At 41.7% G+C, this 16,825-nt stretch overlaps 1 protein-coding gene across 6 annotated transcripts in view; it reads left to right on the forward strand.

Moving 5' to 3' along the window:
• Positions 1–16,825, forward strand: part of ATP8A1 (ATPase phospholipid transporting 8A1) — a 1,103,292-nt gene that overhangs the window by 491,581 nt on the left and 594,886 nt on the right. For all 6 annotated transcript variants that reach the window (XM_078678248.1, XM_078678246.1, XM_078678250.1 and 3 more), the window contains one exon: positions 1,954–2,036. In XM_078678248.1, coding sequence (XP_078534374.1) covers positions 1,954–2,036 — 83 coding nt within the window. The remainder of the gene's footprint in view (positions 1–1,953; positions 2,037–16,825) is intronic.

Consider the following 16,825-nt stretch of genomic DNA (forward strand, 5'->3'; position numbering starts at 1 on the left):
TTAATCACCCGCACTCAGCATTTTGATTCATTGACTAGCACATGTAACCCAAGCAGGGAAATACCTTGATTGAAAAGCCATAATATTCCTGACACTTAGCCTTGCATTTGGTTGTAGATGAGTCAGGCACCTGCTTTTCAATTTGTTTTGCATACTGTATTACGTTTAATTCAAAATCAACAAGGGGTCTGATTATTCACTATGTGCCATCCTAAAGAACACCGATCACTTCAGGCTTTTAAAGAAGTTTAAAATGATGTGATAATACTGCTTCAACAACGGTGCAGTAAAACCTACAAGAAAAACAGTTCTCCTCATTTGTGTGCATTGACTCCTTTTCATCATAGGTCTCCTCACTCGGGGCAGGCAAGGGGAGAAGGTATAGGTATACCATCTAGAAAGAGAACAGGCAAAAGCTTTCACTGAGGCGAAAGCAATCCTTTAAGTTCTGACAACCATTGTGTAAATGTTTTTATTGCTTACTAAATGCACATTTGGTAAAGCAACACCACTCTCATTTCTGCTTGTTGACTATGACTTTGATACCATTTTTTAAAAATTGAAATGTAATATTCTACATTTTTTAAACTATGGTAAAATGATTATTAAATTTAAAAACAGGTGTTAAGTTTCTTAAAAGAAAATAATCTAAAACATTAACGGCTGCTTGAGCCCGAAACCGCTGGGTGTATACATTTCTGATTTTCTTGTGAGGTCAGAAAATCATAATCTGGTACAGTTCAGCTGTCCTCTTTGATAGTGCTGAATTATGTTTATGTCATTAATATTTATCTCACAGATTACTTCCAGCCATTGTTAAAAGTGGACTCATTTTAAGATTTCTTGTGCAGCAATTCTAGTTTTGGGACTAAACTTCAGGTTAACAGGTATGGGTAAACTAAATATATTGCATAATTCTGTTTATTTACATGTATTTGAAAGACTATTCTCTGAATGAAATACAATGGGTTGTTTCTCAGTAAAAATATCAGAATCTTGCTAGAGCTGAGAGACTATGATTATGTTGATAAAGAGTGGCACAGCCCAAAAGGGTGACAGTGGTTCCGGCTCCTAGAGGTATTTACAGCAGGACTCTCACTCCATAGATCTCTGAACTTTTGTACAGCTCCATGGGTTGATTACTGGGCACATCTTAGCATCAAGTTGTACAGCAGAGTGGATGAGAACACGTGATGGTTCTTAGTAGCCACACCAGTCTTTGAAAATCTTTAATCAGACTCTAGCCAGAGCAGCTCTACTTTATGGAGGTTAAAGTAACAGCACCTCTTTAAAGAGAAGTTTGATCAGACCCTTGTGTGTTGTAGGTTTCACAGATGGATATGAAGGTGGAACAACGAACAGCAAGGATACCTGAATCCCCATGAAGAAAAGTACTGCTGATCTCAGACCTCATCCAACTTCTGTTATTGTTTTGGGGTTTTCTTAGTGGGTAAACTGACTTTTGGAAGTCTGTTGCGGGGCAGTGCATATGAAATCACAATGGTAGGAAGGAATAACTGGTATTGGTATTATGTTGAACACATTATGTTTGAACATTAAACCAGAGTTAAAGGTGAGTAACATTTTTCATCCTGTAGTAATTTTGTCACATAGGCTATCTATCTGAGTATTCAAAGTTGCTAAAACTGTCCATACAAGCACTGATGCAGCATTATCCCTTGATTACTCCAATGACTTGCAGACTATTACTTTGTGCTTCATAAAATAACTTCCATCAATCCGGCAGTCTTTTCCTCTGTCACAGGATACTGTACATCAGTGATGGAAAGTGGAGAAACCAGAGAATGAATGTACATGAAAACGTCCCAGATTATCTTCACCTGTTGTTGTTATTCTTTTGTAGATTAGCTGTTTTGGTTGGAACAAACTCGACACAGTTTATGAAAACTTTGTGTGCCATTTAATTCATCATTGCCTATTTTCTCATTACAGATGAGGGAGCTTTAGTAAGAGCAGCTAAGCAATTGCGCTTTGTTTTCACTGGAAGAACACCTGACTCTGTCATTATAGAATCAGTGAGTATATTTCATATTAATCTCTCTTAGTATGCAGGATAAAAGTATTGCTCTGCACTGGTAATTTTGTTTAGAAGTTCTAGCTGAAACTATTTTGGTACAGAGTTTTGTATTATTGATACAGACTCCAAAAATAAAGAACTAGTAAACCGGTTTGGGAATAACAAAAAGTTGTAAAAATCTATTTAAACTCTGCTTTCTTTGAACATTTTTAAAGCAAATTATTTCTTGTCAGTAAAAGCTTGGTCGTTCCTCCTGGATCTATAGTTAGAGAAAAGCATTCACTGCTTCATTCGTGCTGGTTCCTTACAATGCCATTTGGAGGGTATTTGAACAAAGTTTGAAGAAATTTTATTTTTTGCACGATCATTGTTTTCCGTCCATGGAACCAAGTAATAGTCTTTTTACTTTTTGGTGAAATAGACCTAGAATCCTGCACAGAGAGCACTAACTGAAAAGAAAAAGGGTGTTGTATAGGTGTTTAACTACTGAATGGAATAAATGTAGCAGGAGTATAAAATTAGTGAGACCAGCAATCATGCTTGGATAGACCATGTGGGTGTGTGTATACTTATGCTGTGAATATTAATATTTACTTTATTAGACCAAGAAACTATTTTAATTTCATATTTATAGCCTAATAACTGTATTGTAATGTTGTTGTTGCAAATGAATTCAGTGTTACAAATATAGAAATCTAATTTTGAAATCATTCTTTCTAAAACATTATAGGAAGATATCTGATCACAATATCTTGAAAATGGTTGCAAACCATTAAGTGTGTAAAGATGTGTACTACATATTAGTTGCTATCTTAACAGATAGCTTTATTGTGATGTAGTTTTTCTTTTTTAGGTTCTCAAAATAATTCATATGTTGTCATTCTGTTGTCTTTGCTAAACATATTACATAAGCATATAGCAGTTGTCTTGTACTACACATAGGAACTGTGCTATATATTCATATTGATGTGCTTTTTTCCTATTTCAATAATGTGTAACTTAAATAATTATTGTCTAGCTAGTTTGTTCTAGCAAGAAGGCTTCTGAACCCCACCCTTGCAAAATGTGCTTGGTGGTAACTTTTTAGCAGAGTAACCTGTATTTATTAATGTGTATAATTAAACAGTGAGCTAAACTTGAATCCATACAATAGCTTGCCTGACTGGAAACCTAAGGCATTCAGTTCTTCTTGCTTTAAGCTTTATTTGCATTTTCAGAGCATTAAAATTGCTTTCCATATGTGTAAATGTCTTTACAACACCATCTAATTAATCACAAAGCAAATATAGTAGTGAAGGAATTAGCTTTTTGAATTGCCCTCATATGTTTTAAGAGTTTAAAGTGAGTTATCTAATGATGAATCAAACATACATGAGCGTGCATCAAAATCCAGCTTGTTAACTACAAAGCCAGATGCGGGAAGTAAAATAAATATATCTTTACATTTGCTTTGTTTCCACGTTTATGTCTAAAATATGTAGCATTTAGTTGGAAAAAAAACTCATGCTCTGTTCTCTATCCCTGGCAGTTGTGGTGTCTCTCCCAGGCCACTGTGTGTCAGTGGTGAATCAAAATACATGACCTTTTTGCTTATTGACTTCAAGGGAATTTGCAAGTTGCAAATTATTTTTTATTTTTATTTTTATTTTTTATTATTCAGTTCATAGCATAAATCTAACATGTACAAATCATACATACATCAGTCAATGTTCAATGTGCTGTAAAAGAAGAGAATTAAAAACCAAGCATTGCAAAATAAGATGGCTTAACAATAGTCGAAAAGAAGTCAAAACAGGAGCGAGGACACTAATCAGGACACACACTTTCCATATACTGTATTATGGGCTGCCAAATCTTAATCCCTAATTGCTTTTTCTTCAATGATTTAATACGGTAGAGGTTAAATTCTAGATGAAATACATTATAAAACTTCGAGCGCCACATTTCATACGAGGGCGCCTCAGGTTTCAGCCACAAAGAAGCAATACATAATCTGGCGACTGACATAGCCATAAAAAAGAGAAATCTATATGGATAATACAGCTGAAAAGTGTCTCTATCTTTACACAACCCAAAAAGCATCATCTCTCTAGATATCATAACATTGACATTTGTTATATGAGACAAGAATTGTGCAATAGATGAAAAAAAGGTTCCAACACACTACAATCAAAAAATATATGTACAATGTCCGCCGCCACAGTTTGACACCTGTAGCATTGCCCATTATGAATATCGCCCCACTTCATCATTTTAGCCGGTGTATAGTATAAATTAAACAAGGTTTTATAATGTTGAGCCCGTAGATTGGCAGTCAGGGTAACTTTGCTAGCCATATCAATTGATTCTTTAATTAACAGGCCAGGGATACTGAGTCTAGTACTCCATTTCAAATCTTGAACATCAATATCATCTCGCTGCATAGTCAACAAACTATCATACAGAGTCCCGATCTTGGCCCATGTGTTCAAAGCTTCAAGAAGATCATTAGTGACTATAGAAATAATACTGCGGTGCTTAAAAATAAAATCCCGTAGCTGTAAATATTTAAAAAAAATAATAATTCTGAGAAATTGCATATTTATCCATTAACTCTGTAAATGAAACAATAACCCCAGCATTTAAAACATCCCCTAAGCGACAAATCCCTTTATCCTCCCATGTCCTCATCTTAGTATCCCAAAATATTGAAGGAAATAATTCTATAGAATCACAAGGGGTATAATAATTAATTTGATTAAGGGCAATAATTTTGCGTATCCATCTCCACCCTTTAAATGTGGCAGATACAATCTTAAATCTTGTTCTTTTGTAGTAACTCGGTTCAAGAAATCTAAGCAGCACTTTGCGAGACTGGCATCCTAATAACATCAAATAAATATTTGGGGTTTCAAGCGGCATTGTCTCACCCCCAGTCACCAAGATTTTCATATTTTGAAGAAGGCAAGCTAGATAATAAAAAACAAAATTCGGGACCCCCCATCCTCCTCTTGACAGTGGTAACGTCATATATTTTGAAGCCCGCCGAGCCTTCTTCCAGCCCCAACCATCGATAGGTGAAGGCATTCCACCTTTTCCAGCTGCCTCTTAACAGATCCTAATATATCCGCCCAATTTACAGCTACTATCTCCTGAAGCGACATCCTAATTTTAATCCCCAGACATCGAGCCTCATGTGTCACTCGCAATTCATCAGGGCAAAGCCCAGCGGTACAAACAATCTCGGTTTTAGAAATATTTAATTTATAACCCGAAGACTTCCCAAACTCTTGAGTCACATACTCAATTTCACGTAGTGCTTGTTCTGGATCAGATGTTACTACCGCTATGTCATCAGCATAGGCTAAAACATGCACATGATTTTTTTTGTTTGAATATGTTTTATTGCATTTCTTTCATGAGAGTACAGGAAAATAAGATAGTACAGAGGTAGCACTGATGAAGTATGACATTGCACATCCGTTGTCTATACATGATCATACAACTGAAAAAGGTGAAACAGGATAAAGCATAGCATGACAAGGGTGTTAAATACAGCTGTACAAGGATACCTCTCCACGACAACAGTTTGCTAGGGCTATAGCTCTACCCAGTCTTGTCCGGCAAATCAAAACCCCATGTGGTAGGGTACCTATGGCAACAAATTGACAGCTGAAAGGGAATTGGGCGCGTCAGAGGACTAACGAGAGTGCATCTAGCAGGACAGGTGCAGTGCGTCCCGGGCGATAGGTAACATCTCAGTCAGAAGGAGCGTTATAATGAGGGGGAGCCGGACGGGTGGGGTACTACTACGTGGGGGAACACATGCGGCATTGGCTAGCGTCCCTCATTCCAGGGTGTGTCTCTTATGCTGTACCCATGAGTGCTGCGCTCATCCCAGGGGGATATCTACAACGGTAAACCGCGTTTACAACGCAACTTTTACCACGCACTACCTTTACCACGCAACTTTTACAACGCAATTCGTTACAACGAATTGCGCTGGGGGGCGCTGTAGGATAGGTAATAGTTTAATTTACTAGCCAACACCTTCCCTACTATCCACGGGGACTGGAGTTGGAATAGTAAATTAAACTATTCACTATCCAGCGCCCCCCAACGCAAGTCGTTGTAACGACTTGCATTGTAAAACCTGCGTTGTAAAGGCATGCGTGGAAAAAGCATGCGTTGTAAAGACATACATCCATCTACAACTGTGCACTCAGTGTCGTCATGCAGTCACCAAGTAAAGCTCAAAAAAGAAGATCTGCAAACAATCAATACCCAATATCTTTTGTTCATAACAATAAACAACAAATAAAACTTGTGAAAATAGGGACTGAAAACTAACACGGAGGAAAAACTAACAATATAAAAAAGCTTTTATTAAAACAAATGGGACGTGGATACGGGCAGGGGAAGTATATGTGTCGTCGTGTCTGTGGTGGCTGGTGGGGGGGAATCGTCAAAGAAAGTCCCAGTCCAGAGGAGGCTGGTGAAAGGGGCGGGTAGGCAGATTAGGGGAGGGGGAGGGACGGTGTCAGGCGGTGTTCCGATGGAGGAACTTCTAAATAACCTTGTAGGCCTAAAACATGCACATGATGATCGTTCACTACCATTGATTGTATACCCTGTGTAGTTTCAAGCATTCGCAACAGTGGTTCGATAAAAATAGCAAATAGTAATGGTGAGCATGGGCATCCTTGCCTTGTGCCCCGGGTAATATAGACAAAAGCTGATTCTTGTCCCTTCGCGCAAATCTTAGCCCTTGGTCGCTTATACATGGTCTGTAGAGCAAGCAAAAACTGGGGCCCAAACCCCATTTTACACATTACAGACCAAAGGAATGACCCTGCCACACGATCGAAAGCTTTTTCAGCATCTAAAAATATTAAACCAATATTTTTATGATATACAGAAGCAGAATCCAACACCGCTATGACCCTATGCAAATGTTTAACCATACTTCTACCGGGAAGGAACCCAAGCTGATGACAAGATACCAATGATGGAACAATTTGAACGAATCGAGTTGCAAGTATTTTGGATTATATCTTGGCGTCTGCGTTTATTAATGATATAGGTCTATATTACCCAGGGAGTTTAGGGGGCTTGTCTTTCTTCTTCAACACCACAATATTTGCATCATCCCACGATGGAGGGGGATTTCCCAACTGAGCGGCAATAAAAGTGGCCAACATATCATCCTTTATAATCGGAAAAAGCATTCAGTAAACCTCAAGGGGAAGTTTATCCGGTCCGGCTGCTTTCCCGATCACCAAGTCATCAAGTGCTGTCTCTAATTCTAACATAGATATTGGGGCGTTTAGTTCCTCTCTTACAGGGAGCCCCACCTCGGGTAGATCAAATCTTAACAGATATTGCTCAATCTGATCTTGAGATACACAATCCTGGGTATATAATTCTTTATAATATAGTTGGAATACCTCCATTATGCCCTCCAGAGTCTCAACCAGACAGCCCTGATCATTCTCCAATGCCTCTATTCGTTGAGATGCTTGCCAACCACAAAGTCTTTGGGCTAGGCATCTGCCAGTGGTTTCACCATACTCATATCTCTCAGTTTTATTTATTTTATGCTGAATTGCTATTTCCTGGCTGCAAACCCCATTAATTTTCGCCTTGCAGCAAGCCACCTTGGTCTGGGCGGTTTGGCTATCCCTATGTGCACTTATTGCCAAGATAAGCTCATGTTCAGCCTCTTTCAAGTCTAAAAGCAAATTCTCTATTAAAACTTTCTGCTTCCTCTGTTGAGCCCACCCATAGCTACACGTTTCGCCCCTTAGCCCAGCTTTAAAACAGTCCCAGACCATTGGTTGAGTAGTTGTACCTCTATTATGCTCTAAAAACCACTTAGCCCATAATTGGATGTGACATATATATTCGTCATCAGTTATCAACTTTTTGCTGAATGTAATTGAACGTTGTTCCCGCATGATGTTAAAGGGAGGCAAGTCCATAGCTACGGGGCCATGGTCCGACGTAATCCGCGGCATTACCTGCATTTTTGCCCCAATAGTTGAATATCTAGGTACAAAAATATAGTCTCACCGAACAAACTTGTTATGTGGAGAGGAGAAAAACGTATACCCAGGATCGCCCTGATTCGCCAATGGCCATCCATCAACCAGACCATGCTGAGTCAATAATTGACGTAGTGCTCTAAATACTTTCGGCTTACGGCCTCTGTAACTAGTAGATGGGGATCCCAAGTATAAGATTCCTCATGTATATTGAAATCCCCTAGCAATAACAAGGGGGTACCCCACAATGCAAGCTCAACGTTCAATAACTCCAGAGTCTCAGCTTCATCTAAATTAGAACCATATACGGTACATACTGTAGTCTTAATGTCCCCTATAATACATTCTGCTATTGCCCACCGCCCAAAATTGTCCACCCTTTCTTTACCTGTAGCGATTATCATTTGACGCCCCAAAATTGCCACCCCTTGATTCATTGTAGCCTGTCTAGATGCCACTAGTAATGTAAATCCCAATTCGGTCAATATCTTGCGATTTGCCAAAGGTCTATGTGTTTCCTGAAAACATATAATATCAGGGTTGATTAGCCGCAATTCCTCAGTCACGCGTTTCCGCTTAAGCACATTATTCAGCCCACGTACATTGAATGAACATATACGCAAACTATTACTAGCCATTACCACCAACAAATCGCTGGTAGTTAATGTACAAAAAAAATAGAATTGTTCCTAAATCATTACAGCACATGCTATGAACTGACATTTTACCCTTTTCACCCTTAACCCAATGACCACCCAACCCATTACCCCAGAAGTTCCCCCCTACACCCCTCTCCCACCCAACAGACCCCCACCCCCCACCCCACAAGTGTCCCTCCCCATTAACTAAGGCAATAGGGCCTATCGCCCTTTAGATGAACGTGAGAGACCCTCTGAATGCTCGGCCAATCCCATATTCAAACAATATATCCATTAGAAGTCAAAGCTAGAACAAACAATCTAAGTGCATAGTACCAAATAAATTATACATATCTAATTAATGACCAAAAGCATCCATGCCGATGCACTGAACCATCAACCCAGAGAGTAAAGATATTCTTTAGCAGAGGCCTCAGAAGTAAAAAAACGATTCTGTCCTTTATTAACTGTCTTTAAAGTTGCTGGTTGTAGTAGAAAAACCTGTAGACCCTTGGCTTGAAACGGTGCAATTAATTGGTGCAGCTGCCATCGCTTCTCGACGGTAGAGTGGCAGTAATCCGGTCGCACAAAAAATTGAATGCCTTTACCAGATCTCTTTTTCTCCGGTCTAGCAAGATCATACAATGTCTGTCTCGCAAAAAAGTTATTCAATGAGATCAATATAGCTCGTGGATGTTGCACAGCTTGCCTACTCCTAACAGGTCGTTGACGGAATGGAAATAGATGCGAACGTTTGATTTCCCGGGTCCAATTCCATTCCTTCACCTCAGAAAGTGCTTCTTCAAATAACTCAGCTACGAATTTATGAATGTCTTGCCCCTCGAGGCCTTCTGGGACCCAAAGAATGCGTAAATTATTGCGCCGTAGTCGGTTCTCTAGATCAGCGAGCTTGTCGGGCACATCTTCCTTATGTGCCTTTATATCTGCAACTTCTTCCTTTTGCGTTGCCATTTGGTCTTCTAATGAAAAATTACGACCTTCGGCCTCTGCCATTCTATCGGTGAAGTCATTGCAAGTTTTAGCCAAACGGCGAACATTATTTTGCAGCTTCCGGCAAGCAGTATGGGTTTTTAAATGCTCTGCACGAGCCTCCAGCCTGTGCTCAGAAATAGATCTGTAGATTTCCTCAAGCGAGACTTGGCTGGGTATCTCCACACCCGGGTCCCCACTTGCCTGATCAGATAAATCCAATCTCTCCAACAGCGGTTCCCCACCTGAGAGGTCCCAATCAGATAGTTCTGCGGCAAGCCCCTCGTGTCTTTCAACGTCCCTCTTCTGTACGGTGTCTGTTTCATCCGATATAACACCAGAGTTGTTTTCACTTTTGATTGGTGACTTTCATGATAGGAGTAGTATCTCCTAGTCCTTCTTCATGGAGTGAAAGGTCCTCCTCCAGATCACCATCCAAGTCAGTTCCATCTGAATGTTCGGAAAGAGAGTAGAACTCACTGTCTTTACTGCTAACTGGGTTGATTACATCTTCACAGTTAGCCACATTGGCCGCATTATGTTCACCCCCAGAGCTGGCTACCTTATTGCCTGCTACAGCCTGTGGTACTTGAGAGACCTGTAATTGAACTGGAAAACCATCGGATGCTTCACCCACCATATTGTCTTCATCAGTGGCGTCAAAATCGATAGGTCTAGCCGCAGGAGTCACAGCTCTTTTCCCAGTGGCAGATTGAAACATTTGCGGAATGTTAGGGGTGCCCTCCCCATCAGTTTCAGAGTCTTTACTACTTGGCTCCTTACTACTTGGATCTCGAGATAACTTAGCAGCAAGTGCAGCTCGAGTTCCGACCTGGCTTTCTCCAGTGGCTCTGGGTTTCCCACAGCGCGCAGTTTTAGGTCCCATAGCCAACCACTACGCGCACTACACCGTTACAAAATTGTAAAGCCGCAGTACTCTCTCATATAATGTAGCGCCTGTACCTGGCACGATATAGCAGCTGTGTATTGGTAGAGCAGAGTGATACAGTATTCAATAAACTCAAATAGGTTCAATTGTGTCGGTTGAGCTACACTGTGAATACAATTTAATACAATTGAAGTTGCAAATTATTTGCTGCATTTACATCTGGTGTAACCCATGAACTTCCATGCTGTATCTATATTTGATCTAGTCCATGAACTTGGGTGTCTTTTTTATATTCTAAAAAAGAGTCTAACATATATATGCTCCCAAGCAAATTGAGGTACCACGCAGTACATACCACCACTTTCCTTGAACTGCCACTTCCCCAAAATAAGTAATAATCAGCACACTGTAGCAAGCCAGAATGTAATGCCGTAGTCTATCCTAGATTTAAGATAGCTATAGCAATGTATCTGGAAGGAATTGTTCAAGGTGGTATCACTTTTGTGGTTTATCTTTTCATTGGGGGAATAATTGTGTGTGTAGATACTATGTAAGCTTATTTTTGTATTCCCATTATTGTTGATGGCTTGGGAACAATTGGCTGGTAAAGGGGAGTTCCTGGAGCACAATGTAAAGTAGCTCTGAATAAACTTCAGTTCTTTTTGCACTAATGCTTAAAGAGAGTGTTATTTTCATTACTCCTTTTCCAATGTGTCCACTTCTTTGGACTTGTTTTTTATAGTGCAGAGGCCAGGACTGTTTCTGCCCAATAAACAATGTATGTACAGCTTCATTCACAGCTTGTGTTAAGATCACACAACCTTAAATAGGCACTTCAAAGTCTTGTTTTGCATCATTTCAGTATCCATGGTTGTGGTGCTTTCTATGCGACTTCATTTTAGGTCTTCGTGGTAAATTGTTCTGGCTGGTGGTTCTTGGCGTCTGTATGTAAGAACTGGTGATATTTCAGACCGAATCCATCAGGTAATGCTACAGATGGGAAGTTTGCTTAGAGGGTATACGTTTTAGTACTAGAAACAATACTAGTGATAGAAACAGAAACATCTTTGTCAGAGTGATGCAACATACTTCAGTAATGATTGACCAAGCAGCATGTGGCTATTGAAAGGGTTTTTGTCGACACATGAATGTGAAGCTTCTTCAGGTTTTTCAGGTTTTTAATGTCTTTATTTCAATAATAAAATCATAAAAGACAAAAATAAAAAACATTACAAAACATAATGAGCATATTATACATTTTAAAGCTAAGACAGATTATTAAATTTTGTTAGTTATACAAGACAAATATAAACCCGGGACTAAAAAGCAAAGTTTAGCAAGAATTTTTTAACTTAGTAAAATCTTGCATGGTACAATTAAGATGGATTCCTTCTAGCCCTAATTGCCCATGCCCAACCTAAGAATTTGGCCAAGCATATCACAAAAATTTCCGAGGTGTTAGTTTTCAACATCCAGATTGCCTCGGAAGACCTTCTACAGGAAAGACATTTGAACAGGGGTTTTAGCCATGTGGAACGGGGCTCAGAATACTGCGGACAGGCAAACAATAGATGACCTTCTGTTTCTTTTTGGTCTGGGCACCAGCTACAGAAACTAGAGGAGGTTTTACCCCAGGATGAAGTAAATGAATTCAAAGGTAAGGCACCCACGCGAAACTGATGATAAAGTTTCTTGTCCAGTGGTCTGGTGATGATGTCCCAGTAAGACTCACGGGAGGGGTCTAGCTTAAAGCTTAAGAATCGTCCCGTGAGGTTACCAGAGCTGGAAGCAGTTACCAAAGAATGGCGGGTTGAAGCCCAAAATAGTTCTTTGAATTCTTTTTTTGATGGAAAAGTGTTGGTGCTTGGGGAGACCCACAGATGTTTGAGACCCATGTCGTGCAGGCTCTTTTTCACCGAACGAAGCCAAGGGATTCGTTCTGAGCCCCCCATGGACCTCACCTCTGCTAACTCCTTAGCAAATAGTGTGAGATCCGGGCAGGTCCATAAGCGCCTCCAAGTAGCCACTACTCGGAATCTCGCCATGTCTGTGATTGGTTGGCAACCCATATCATGACAAAGGGGTATCGATGGGGAAGACTGTGGTAACCCTACCAAATTCCGTAAAAATTTGCACTGGATTTTATAAAGACTGGAGAGGTCCATATATCCCCATAGCTCAGCCCCATAGAGTATGGCAGCATTTATTTTGGTGTCATAAATTCTCAGGGCGGGGATGACCCGTTTAGTAATAGATTTCTTCTGCTCGCGCAGAAGACAGCCAGTCAATTGGGCAAATTTTAAGTGCTGCGTCGCGGTTTGATCTTTCCACGACAGACGGCGGTCCAAAGTGACCCCCAAATAAGTCATAGTTTCAACTTGTTCCAGGTTGACCCCGCTCATTTGAAGGTTACTGCGTATGATGTTGTTCCTGGTTAAAACCATGAACTTGGTTTTACCCACATTTACCTGGAGGTCATTTTTCGCACAAAACTCCTCAAAACGGTTCAGGGCCCCGCTGTAGGCCTGCCCGGGTCTTGGATAGGAGTAGGGTGTCGTCGGCGAAAATAAGCATGGGGAATTTGGTCCCTGCCAAGGTCGGGGCATCAGTATGGGTGGCCGAGAAGAATTTTACAATTTGATCTATAAAAAGCAGGAAGAGAGTGGGTGCGAGGACGCACCCCTGACGAACTCCTCGGGTTACAGGGAAGGAATCCGTATGTTGTCCCTGTGCTCCCCACCTTACCCTAGCATAGTTCTCTTCGTGCAATCTAATAATCAGCTCCAGTAGTGCTCCAGGCATTCCCAATTCCCTCAGTACCTGCCACAATTTACCCCTGGGTACCAGATCGAAGGCTGACTTCAGATCTATAAATGCGGCAAAGATGGTACCACCGCCTAGCAAGACCACCTTCCAGAAGATCATACAGAATCGGAGCACCTGATCAGTGGTGCTCGTACCAGTTCTAAAGCCCGCCTGCATGGGAGATAGTATGTTTTCGGTGTCCATCCACCCCTGCACTCTGGCCAAGATCATACGGGCAATGACTTTTTGGAGGCAGTCGATTAAGCTAATCGGGCGATAATTGCCCGGATTAGATCTGTCTCCTTTTTTATATATAGGAAGAATCTCGGCCCCCTTCCATGTTTTGGGAATACAAGCCCCCTTTGCTATAGCATTAGCAATGTTTGTTATATATGGTACCCAAAGAGCAGTGTTTGATTTAAACAGGTCGGCTGGTATTTGGTCCAAACCAGGAGCTTTCCCCCGCTGAGTTAAACCAAGGGCTAATTCTGTCTCGATATTGGAGAAGATCAGAGTTGGTTCGCAGAGGGTCATTACATACAACTTATTCAAAATAGGGGGAGGGTCAATGCCTTCTGAGCTAAATTGAGTGGAGTAATGGGTTATCCAGGCTTCTGGGGACACATGGTTAGTTGGAATACGGGAATCACCATCCTTCCCCCATTTTACTATGTCCCAAAATTTAGTCTGGTTGTTTGACTTGGTGGCCTCCAAAAGATCAGCCCAATAATCATCCTCCCACGCCCTCTTTGCTTCCCACTGTACTCTTTTGTACCGTTTCCTAGCCTCCTTAACATCAAACTTATTTCTAGATTTAACTTTTTCGACTAGGTTGCGGTGAGCCTCCCTACAATCTTTGTTATACCACTTGGCCCGGGTGGCAGGCGGTCGCCCAACACCCCTCTGACATGGTTTGGAGATAAGTAGCTTAAGTTCAGAAAAACATTGATCGTGTACGTCCATAATTTTGTTAGGTTCTGAGGTACCCCACCTTATGTCCTTTGGCATCATTTTATCTGATGCGAGCATCACCACTTTTTCTATGTTGGTCTGTATGGTTTCGTCACCTGATATGTTGGACCACTTCAGTCTCCTTCGATCGTTTGATATGGTTACAACCCCAAGCCCCTTATGGTCTGGAGCTTCCAGTCTTACCACACCATGCACCTTTAGTTTCAAAGACAAGGGATTATGGTCGCTTTCTGGACGGGGGACAATTTCCATATCAACCAACAGACTCCAGAATTCCATTTTTAAAAAGATATAGTCTATGCGACTTTTCCTCATGCCATTGTCAAAAGTAAAATTGGCGCCAAGGTCGGATGGAGTACGGCCGTTTGCAGCCCTCAAACCCCAGGTGAGACAAAAAGCAGTCCAATTCAGGGCAGCCTCCGTTGCTTTGACCGGATTGCTGATCATTAAATCCGGTATATTCCAAGTAGCATCCTCTTCATGCCCCCAGCTGTCCCCTGCTGAATAGAGCGGCTCAATGGTGCAGTTTAAGTCGCCGGCTAGGGGGGATCAGTGTTCCTTTGTTCCACCCTGCCAAAAGATTGTCCAGAACACCCACCATCGGCGGGCAACGACCACCAGGGAGACCACGGGAGTAGATGTTGATAATGAGCATGTTCTGACCACCTTCCTTGCTCAGCCCAATTGCCAAGATGTCGGGATGATCGACATAAAGTTCGGTGGTTGTGTATCCCCAGTCCTGTTTGACCCATGTTATCAAACCCCCTGAAGCACGCCCTTTGTTACTCTTAGTTGCGGGTTTGAAAAAGTTTATAAAACCAGCTCTATGTGTATGTGCAGTTGCCCAGGTTTCTTGCAATAGTACTGCGTCATATTTATCGATAAACTCCAGCCAATCCTCAGAGTCTATACGAGCCTTCACTCCAGCGACATTCCAAGACACAATATTAAAGGTTGCTGTGGTGGGTTCAGCGTGATTATTACCTAAATGGACCGGGGAGGGGGGGAAGGTGCGGGTGGTACTTTTGGGCATATTTCTGACCCCTTTTTCTTCTATATAGATTTTTTGCACACTTTCCCCCTCAGCCAGGACCCTCGTTTTTACCTTTTTAAGTGGCATGAGCTGATTACCCAACAAAAGTGTCGCACGTTTAAAGGGAGTATGTACTTCTTCCCCGGTGTCAGTGGTAGAGTTAATCAGTGTGGTTGGAGAACACAGTCAATCTACCAGCTCCAAATCAGACAGTGCTCCAAAGTGGTTAAAAAGTAGGGGGTACTGTTGTAAGTGGGGTGTTCTAGGCCCTCTAAACCTCCCATCACTGACTCTCCACTGGTGTGGGCCTATAGAATGGTTAGTATGTGAATGAGGGTAAAAATAAGCGAGGTCCAAAGTCTGGACGTCGCCCTGCCGGGCAAATCTTGCTTTTCGTTGTATTAGGTTGACCACCCAGGGGTCTTTGAAAGATATCAGGATACAGTCCCCTTCCAGGTCTTTAGTGCCCTTACCCACCCAGTCTACTCTCCTTACATATAGCATTTCTGTAGGGGATGATGGAGGTAGGGGGCGATTTTTATTTAGCCAGTAAATTACTTTGTTCCGCAATTCCCCTTGGGTCTCCTTAATACCATCCCGTAGGGGAGCTACACCAGTTAAAACTATGGTATATTGGGACGCTTCTGGGGGTAGATTGACTCGGGGAGTGGGGCGCAACTTTTGTTTACCCACAGGCTGAGTCCTAGGGGATTGGGGATTAGTGGTACCCCTACTGGGTGGTTGAACTGGGGTAGTGTTAGAATGTTTTGCCATGCCTTTAAAAAGTGACTGGGTCGTTTTAGCTGAGTTAGATTTGATTGGGTTTATCTCCCTTGGTGGATTATTTGGGAGACCTCTACTAGCATTGGTTATAATGGCATTGGACTTTGCCCCTAGTATGGGTTTGTTAGTATTGATAGTTGCCCCTAGCGGTGCCGGCTTGGTTACCTGGGTCGCAGAGAAATTATCTGCTGACTGTTTTTGACCCTGGTTCGGTTTACGAGCCCCCACCCCAGGGCTAGTTGTTGATAAGTTTTTCAATAAGCCCAAATTAGTGTTTACTACTGTTTCCAGTGCGTCGATTTTAGCGGTCATCAACCTTGTTCGTTCCAGGACCGGGAGCAAAATGGTCTTTAGCATAGCCTCGATTTTGACCAACAAAGTATCGTCACTATTGAGGCATGTAGGACAGGGATTAGATGACCCAGAGGGAGCCAAAGATGGACAGTACACAATTGGAAAACCTTGGGGTGGTTGGGGTGGATTACTCACACTACTGGTGTCGTTCAATTTGGGCTGTTTAAGATCTTTATCCCCCTGGGGACTTGAGATGTATTTTCGCTTCCGGGATATCGGTTTTGGGCTTGTTTTGGTCAACTCAAACATATTAGGTGGAATGGAATCAAAAGATTGGGGTGAGTTGACCAAACTGTGTTC

Source organism: Lissotriton helveticus, chromosome 2_2 (assembly GCF_964261635.1).
Source record: "Lissotriton helveticus chromosome 2_2, aLisHel1.1, whole genome shotgun sequence".
Classification (NCBI taxonomy): Eukaryota; Metazoa; Chordata; class Amphibia; order Caudata; family Salamandridae; genus Lissotriton; species Lissotriton helveticus.